The 8,393-nt window shown below is 45.5% G+C and overlaps 1 protein-coding gene across 1 annotated transcript; it reads right to left on the bottom strand.

The window, feature by feature from the left end:
• Positions 1-2,762: 2,762 nt before the first annotated feature.
• Positions 2,763-5,045, bottom strand: TCF21 (transcription factor 21). The gene is made up of 2 exons (XM_052645990.1): positions 4,596-5,045; positions 2,763-2,852 (listed from the first exon to the last, which is right to left on the bottom strand). Exons 1-2 carry the CDS (start codon positions 5,043-5,045, stop codon positions 2,763-2,765), a joined length of 540 nt encoding a protein of 179 aa, XP_052501950.1.
• Between the last annotated feature and the right edge of the window lie 3,348 nt (positions 5,046-8,393).

The raw sequence follows: 8,393 nt of genomic DNA, 5'->3' as shown, positions 1-8,393 counted from the left end.
AGGCACTAGTGTAGTCCTTCTATTTGTTTGTCCCAGTCCCTATCTTGGCTCTCTGAATTTTTCTGGATGAAATTGGAGAACATTGAGGAGTATGGGTAAAGATGTGTGTGTGGGTGTGGGGGTGTGTGTGTGTGTGTGTATGTGTGTGTGTGTGTTTGAGAGAGAGAGAGAGAATGTAACCTTCAACATTGCACTGAAGAGGTGTTTTGGTTCCTGCAACAGAAAGACCTTGCTTGTGCCTTATAAATACACCCTTTTGAGCTTCCCGCTCCAGTACTTTCAGGACGGCTCTAGTATAGGTAGCTCACCCCCAGCCACTTAGTACCACTGACCAGCATTTGCCCAGAGTTTTTCCTTTACAAAGCAATCGCAAAAAATAAAAAATATAATTTCATTTGAGCGCCACTGAAGCTCTGTGAGGCAAAAGAGGGAAAGTATGAGTACCGTTGTTATCATTGTCATTATAATCACGTTTATTGCCACTTTCCTAGAGGAGAAAACCAAAGATCTACACCCTTTCAGAGGAAAACTGGACGTAAAACTAGGGTTTAATTAGTGTGTCACAGTGCACAGCTTCAGGCCTCCGGTTGAAAGCACAGGCTGGTGGGAGGCAGGAGGACTTTGTCACAAATTCATTTGCTGTTTGGGTTTGTTATAGAATGAGCAAGCTGACATTTCTCCAGGGGCTGCCTGCGTCGAGAATTTTTTTTTTTTTTTAGTGTTCTGTATTTTTTTAATTTTTTAAACTTTGTGTTTCGATATAACTTAATAACAGTGTTCAGTGTTGTGATAGTTTCAGGTGAACAGCTAAGGGGACTCAGCCATACATGTACATGTATCCATTCTCCCCCAAAGCCCCTTCCCCTCAAGGCTGCCACATAACATTGGAGTGCTCAGAATTTTGAATATTCGCTTTGTAAAATCTTCAGTGGGAGCTCGGAAAATTTGCTGAAGTGGAACACAAACAACTGAGTCACTTTGGGACTCATCTCTGACTTGAACTCTGGATCCGCAAGTCAAGAGTCGACTGTGCCTCTGGTAGAAGCAAATGTGGGAAAGGTGGAGATGGTCAGAGCCTGAAATGATCTCTTGAAGGTCTCCTAGAGGGAGAGGGGAAGCGAGGAGGAGGGAAGCCTGATACCCTGAGAGCGCAAGTGACAGGCACGCGGATGAGGAACCATCCGCGTTCCCAGTCCTCGGAGAACGGAGATGCTAACATGGTAACTCCGTTGGGGAGAGAACGTCCCTCCCGTAGAGCGGTTCCCCAGGTCAAGAGCATCCCCGGCTCCTTCCCCTCTGTGGCCGGGTTGAGGGCTCCACCCCTAAGCGGCCATGGGGGTTGGTTGGAGGTAAGTGCAGGAGCCAGGGAGCTCTTACTCCAGGTACCAAATCGAGCTGAGAAAAGGGCGAAAAAAAATCGAAAAGAAAGAGCAAATGAAGCGGAAGTTTCAAGGCCCTCTGCGAGGAATAACAGTATAAATAACCGAAGACGTCTTGTAAACACTGCGGTCATAACCCCGAACATTAAACAGCCCCGGTGGCATCTGGCTCATCGGCCGCCGCGGGCTGCGCTGGGGCAGCGAGGGAACCGGGTCCCAGGCTCCTCGGACTCGCCTCTGTTTATCTCAACTTAATCTTCCCCAACGAGCTGTTCCGTAGCCTGGAAGATGTTTAAATTAAAACCCAGTTCGCCGGAAGTCGTTGGAAAGGCGCTGAATGCACTGGCTAACGTAACAGAAAGGCAGGCATGCGCGTTGTTAGAAGTAATTCATTAATTATTAAGAAAACTATATGATACACGTTGCAGCCCCTCGAAAATCGTAGAACACATTCCAGAGGTATGGCATTTACATTTTTCATCTCTCCCTTTATTGCTTCACTCGTTTGCAGTTGCGTGGGGTTGCGTGGGTTCATGTACACACCTGGAAGGTTATAGAATGTGGGTTTTACCTTCCTGCTTGTGTTAGCAATTACACTGTGGGATACCTGAAAATCAGATTTTTCTTTTCTCTTGAATTGTGTGGCTGTTCTTAACTTTAATCCTTCATTTTCTTTGTTTAGTTACAATATTTTTATTTGTCTTAATAGTAATCTGCAAACTTGAGACTCGTTTCTTTTTGAGGTTTCAGTGCAAAATATGATTTGCACCTTCATGGTGGAAATCGTACTTAATCATTTTCTATCTCTCAAATAAGTTTGGATTGAGGTTCTAAAGGACCACTTTTATTATCGACCTGCTCCCATGGTTCCCCACCTTTCTATTCCAAATATATTTTTCAGAAATCACACCAAACGGCAGGGCTTTTAGCAATATAAAGAAAGATTTATTTTTGGAAGTAGCAAAATTTGTTTGAAAAAAATATATCTTTAAGTGAATTACTTTATAAATGTGACTGTCAAAGTCAGCTATTCTATGATCTACATTTTACAACATATTGTACAAAAGATACACATTGATAGGTTCTTATTATCTATTTATATATTTATAATTACATATTGCACTTGGACCAGCAAGGCTCGCAGAGTCATTCACGGTAGAAGTTAATAAAGTTAAATAGATGGGAATCGTTGTAAGTACAGTTGATGTTTCTCTGGTTTGGAAACGAATCTCCTCGTCGCTGTAAAGTGTTCTCGCGGGGTGGGACAGGGAGAGGAGAGCTGCGAGGGGGAAGCAGAGACAGAGAGCGGGGAGGGCAAGGGTCGCCTTCCCCGGGGCCCGCTCCCCCCGGGAGCGCGCCTTTCCCAGACTCGCACCTCCAAGGTCAGGATGCCGTGGTTCCACATAAGCGGCTGGCGGTCACCACTTCTTTCAGGTCACTCTCGGGTTTCCCGGCCACCATAAAGGGCCACGTCTGCAGGAGAGAAGAGGGTGGAGGAGGTAAGTGGCCGTGGAGGAGGGGTGGGAGGAGGCCGGAGCCGGAGACCAGAGTAAAGGGCGCGGGTGGCGGCGGGCGGTAAGTTGGAGAGGCCCGTTATCTCTGCAATTCACTCTGTGACCTAAGGCGCCCTGTGACTGGATAAAGCAGAAAGCGGCCCTGGCGCCAAGTCACAGCTCGAGGTGGTAGAGCAAAGAGGGGCTCACACTAGGTTCGAAGTGAAAACCCAAGAGAAAAAGCACAGCCCGGCGGCAGATGCCGCGGTGAGACTTGAGCAGGGAAGCCGAGAAGGATCTCGAACCGCTGGGCATCGGGTTCAAGGTGAAGCGCTCTTCTGGCCCTGGTCAGGCTCTTCTGAGGCCCTGGTCAGGCTCCCAGCCCTCTCGCTTTCACCCCCAGGGATTTCACTACTTCTAACTTTCATTCCATCACAAAGGCGGGCTTTTCATCACCGTTTCGAAATTAATCGCCAGCTCTTAAAAACAAATAATGTTAATAAAAGAATATACCGGCGAATTTTCAGACTGTTCCTACAGGGCTGAGCAAACACAGCTTTCTCTTCGCTTCTTCCTGATGTTTATAATAAAGCTCACTTAAGGTTTCTTAATCAGGGATGAAGGCAGCAACAGATGTAAATGAAGGCACTGCTTTCATTTTAGGTCCAGATTTTTTAAAGCTATTTACTCACTTAAGAAAACGGCTCTTAATGAAAGGAAAAACACTTTCTATAGCAAAATATGGTTTTGCAACCCCCTCCCACCGACCCCCTCCACCATTCCTGAAACCAGTTCAGAGAGAAGACCACTCAAACCTTCAAACCTGTCTCCCTAGTGCTGACTGATAAGAAGACTTTTAAGAGGAAAACGTCTCCTTCTTATCATATATAAACAAAGGTGCTAGTTAGTTTTTGTTTTTCTTTAGAGCCTGGAACCCTTAAAATTAAATCAAATGCAAAGAGGGAATTAAAATATATTTCTTAAACAGTAAAATGCCTTTGAGAAAAATACTAGGTTCAATGAGCATTACTTATTAAGATAAAAAGTAACATGTTCTTAAATTTTGAAGGAGAGTGACCTATTTTAATATTATTTATTACATTACCAGTCGTGAGAATGTACTGATTATGCTGATATTTGCTAAAACTTCTGGGATTCAAAAGTGTTAATCCATCGACAGAAGGAGTGCAGAATATTTAAATAGTTGAGGACTTAGGTGACAGTTATGGGGGGCACGATGTGTTCATATGTAAAGTTCTACGTATGGAAAACTTTGGGAAAGAAACAGAGTGGGATGTTTTTATTTACAAGAAGTAGAGGAGGAGGAAGATCAAGTTCTACTCTTTGGCTAAAGGAAGTATAAAAGGATTACTAAAATGCCTCCTTAGCGCGTAGCATCTCCTCGGTGTCCTCTGTCCGGCACCAGCCCTCAGGGCACTGAGTGCGGGGGATCCCTCCTCTTTGCCAGCTCAACGTGCTTGCAAACTCTTAATTGGGCTGCCATGTCAAACACTCGCATAAATCACCGCGTTCCGCAGCTTGGAAGGCAGAGAGCGAGGATCCTGTGGGGATCGCCCGCAGGGTCCTCTAGAGGCACTGGCTGGCGGTGACCAAGATGCGCGGGTCCCAGCCCGGCGCGCACCCTCATACGGGGGACCCACTGGGGGCGCGCTGTGGCCGGAGTGCGGGAGGCGAGACGCCGCCACCACACCCGGAAACTTACCAGGTTGACCGGGTGAATATAACCGTTCTCGTACTTGTCGTTGGCCAGGATCTGCCTCAAGTGGGCGATGTAGCTGGACGCCAGCCTGAGCGTGTCCAGCTTGGAGAGTTTGGTGTCCGGGGGCACCCAGGGCAGGGTGGTCTTGAGCCTGGAGAAGGCCTTGCTCAGCACCCGCATCCGGGCTCGCTCGCGCGCGTTGGCCGCATTGCGTTGAACCTGTTTCCCCTCCTGGCTGACACCGCTCAAGGGGCTCTTCTTGGTGGGTGCCTTCCTCCTCTTGCCCAGGCCGCCGCGGCCCTTCTGGGGAGACCCGGCCTCGCAGTTGGAGCTCTCCTCGGTGCTCTCGTTGGAAGTCACAAACTCCTTGTTCGAGTCCATTTTCAGCCCGTCGCAGTCCAGCATCTCCACCTCTTGAAGATCCTCCACATCGCTCAGGGAGCCGGTGGACATGTTTGGGGGAGAGGATGAAAGAGAGAGGGAAGGGAGAGAGGAGAGAGGGAAGAGGAGAGAGAGACCTCGAAACCAATGGGCCCCCGAATGTGGAGTATGAGGCGGCCACCTCGGTTGGGGAGCCGGGAGGTGGGGGTCTGGTTGGCTCTCACACCCCTCTCCCCTTCGCAGAGTCGGGAGAAGAAGCCGCGAGGGCTTCTGCGGGCAGGAAACCGACGCGCTGTTTCCCCACCCCCGGAGTCGTGGCCGGAGAGGATTGTGAGAGAGCGCGGAGGAATTCGGTGGACACTAGGAATTTATCTGGGGAATAGAGAGGCGGATCCTTGCCGCCCAGGGGAGGGGCCTGCCAGGCCCCAGCAAAGCTCTTAGACCCCTTTCACAACCCGAGGGAAACTCACGCACGGCCCCTGATTTCCAACTTGTAATGGAAACCAACTCCACCGCAGGACGCGAATACCAGTCACCTTCTCCCACTTTGGGATGAACCAGGGAGCAGCGGGGCCCACCCAAGCTCCTTTGCCGGGGCCCATCTCTTAAGGCCGGCTTTCCTTCTTAAGAGGTCATAGCTGACTCTGTCTGAGAACTTTAGGAAAACGACCACATCTCTGCTTTTTCTGGGCCTTAAGCCCACAGATCTCATCCCCCCGGCTCCCCACTTCCTCACGGAAAACACCAGTGAAAATCTAGCCACGGATCCACCACCTCCTGCCAACACTATGAGACTGTGGCTTTTCCAGGATATCTTCTCACCTTAACTGCGGTGAATTAAGACAGTAGGTGCTGTACAGGGTCTTTAGGGCGATGACAGAGAAAGTACCAAAAAATCCACTTGCCCCTGGTCGCTTTAAAGATATCAAGGAATTGGCCGTGTGTACACACCAGACATAATCATTGCACACCCACACACAACACACACATTTAAGGGGGCGTGGGGGGGAAATGAGATAGAGTAACATGGATTTGTGGAAAGTATTTTGTTAGTTGATAGTTTTTTTTAATGAAATTAAAACTTTCCCCTAAATTTCTTTCTAGAGATTCATTTAATATTGTCTTAAAATGTTAGTTGCCTCAAGTATCACCTGGTCCCCGACTTCTGCTTTCTTCCCTCCCTGTGCTGCCTTCCTTTGGCTACCGGGGTTCTGCTTGTAAGGCTGACCTTACAAAACATTGAGCAATATTATCCAGTTCAGAAAGATGTTTTTTTTCCACCCCTAACTCCAGCCCCAACCATCTTTCCGGGAGAAGAAGAAAATTCAAGGAGTAAGTAGAAAAGCAAGGGTACCAGAAATCAAGGGATTGAACGACATCGATGAAATGAAACCCGAGATACAGAAGGCATGGATCTCTCTTACTAGTTCTTCTCCAGGTTTTCTTTCCTTGGAATTAGGCACTGAAGTTGAGGGGGCTGGAGCAGAATGTAAGAGCGGATTCTGAGCTTTTGGCTGGGAATCTGTACCCCTCTCTTAAACTGAGATACCGTATCTCTAATCCTGGGCTCAGCTGGGAATTCACTAACCTCTAACGTTTTGTTTTGTTAGCAAGGTCTTGTTTGCTTTCCCCCTATGCTGTAAACTAAACAGATTGTCAGCAAATCAGTCTTTATTAATGAATTAGGGAGACCCCCCCCCATAATATCTTTGCCCAGGATCCAAAATTTGTTAATCACCAGTGTAGAGATTTATGAGCTCTCTTATTTTCTGTTGTTTGTGCAGGTGGAGATTTAAATGACCATATCCACTACCAAGATTTATTACGAGAGTGATTGATGTTATAAACCAGGAAAAGGACTCTTCCCACAGCAGAGATGATAGAAATATCAAGTTGAAGTTGCCTTTGTCTTCATGCACAAATGACCCAGCCCTACAACACAGAAAGTATAATAATTTAATCTGAGATCCAAAACAGCATTAAGAGAACACCCAACGGGCCTGTTAAATGTTTCCCCTCTGATTCCCAAACTAGATTTCTTTGATTTACCCTCCTTTTTCTCAGTCTTGGTAAGACATGAAAGTTAAAGTTATTTTTAGACTAAAAGAGCTATGTGAAATGGGCATTGACCAATACTTTGTGAAACATGTGTATATGTGTGTGTAGATACTGAGATATATGCAAAATAACCACAGATTATGTATTTGGGCTCTGGAATGGGATGATAATTAAGAATCAGAACTATGGACTTACCACATACAAGGCTAGTAAGCTCAGAAGATTTTACTTGGAGTCCTTTTCTTACTGGAGGAAGAGGGTCTGGCTTTCTGCTTCACTTCAGCTGGTAAACTACTGAGACTGTTTGTGGGATAATAACAATCATAGTGATGTATACAACTGAATAGATTTCCCCTGTCTGATTTTCTAAGTCTTAAAGTCTGCAATAAATATCAATTTCTTAAATATAGCAATTTCTAGAAAGGATCAAAATAGCTTTACGCCACAAGCTGAGTTTATGTGTGTGTGTTTATGTGTGTGTATGTATGCGCACGCCTAGTAATTAGTATTTTTTTTTTTAGATAAGTAAGAATTAAGTCCAATTATCCCACAGTGACACATTTAGACTGGGAAGGATGAGTGGATTGATAATGAACTTGGGGTATTTGTAAAAACTCTCTAAGTGATAGCTACCAGTTTGGGAGCAAGCTATGAAGAAGGCTGTTATTTAGGTACCTTGAGGTGCTGTCTTGAAGACAATAGATTAATATGAATAATACCTCTTCCCCTTGACATTTTGTGTCTACCCTGCTAATAAACACTTAGGGACAGGTGGGTTAGGGGAATGACTTATTGTTGGATTCTACCAAGAAAATCAGTTAAGCTGTAACTTAAACTGTGCCAGATTCTCCCAAAATATAAACTATAATTCTGTGAGAAGAGAAGCATTTTTGAGAAACTGTATTAACTCTTTCAATAACAAGAGAAATCTTTTCAACATAAAGTTTCGAAGAGCTAAAGAGAAAACCAGTGATTTGAGAGCATGAGGTAGTTAACTAAAAGTTCTTACCTTACTTTTAAGAGAGAATTTATGCCCGCAAAGACATCTGGCCAATTTGTTGCACACTTCTAACAATTTGTTCTGCAAGAAAGGCTATCTTTGAAAGATTTCAATGCTAAGGAAAATTTATCTCTAAAAGTAGTAAAATGAAGATTAGACATGGAATGTATCCTGAACGTAAATCCTGGTTTATCAACTGATAAATTTTCAGGAAGTTCAAATTTGATTCAGTCGCACTTGGATGGGATAATTTGCTTCCTTTTTTTTATGAGAGGAAAAACATCAAGGCTTCTTTTGAACTGACTTCATCTACCATCACATTCTCTTTCCCAGGGGAGTAGAAAAATATGTCTTTAAATTTG

The sequence above is a fragment of the Budorcas taxicolor genome, chromosome 9 (assembly GCF_023091745.1).
Source record: "Budorcas taxicolor isolate Tak-1 chromosome 9, Takin1.1, whole genome shotgun sequence".
Taxonomy (NCBI): Eukaryota; Metazoa; Chordata; class Mammalia; order Artiodactyla; family Bovidae; genus Budorcas; species Budorcas taxicolor.
Note: the sequence above shows the minus strand (reverse complement) of the source record. Positions and strands in the feature narration are given on the sequence as shown.

Coding starts and splice junctions, on each gene's coding strand:
- TCF21 (XM_052645990.1), bottom strand. CDS start 5,045: ATGTCCACCGGCTCCCTGAGCGATGTGGAGGATCTTCAAGAGGTGGAG. Junction 2,853..4,595: donor ATATTCACCCGGTCAACCTG/GTAAGTTTCCGG, acceptor TCTCTCCTGCAG/ACGTGGCCCTTTATGGTGGC.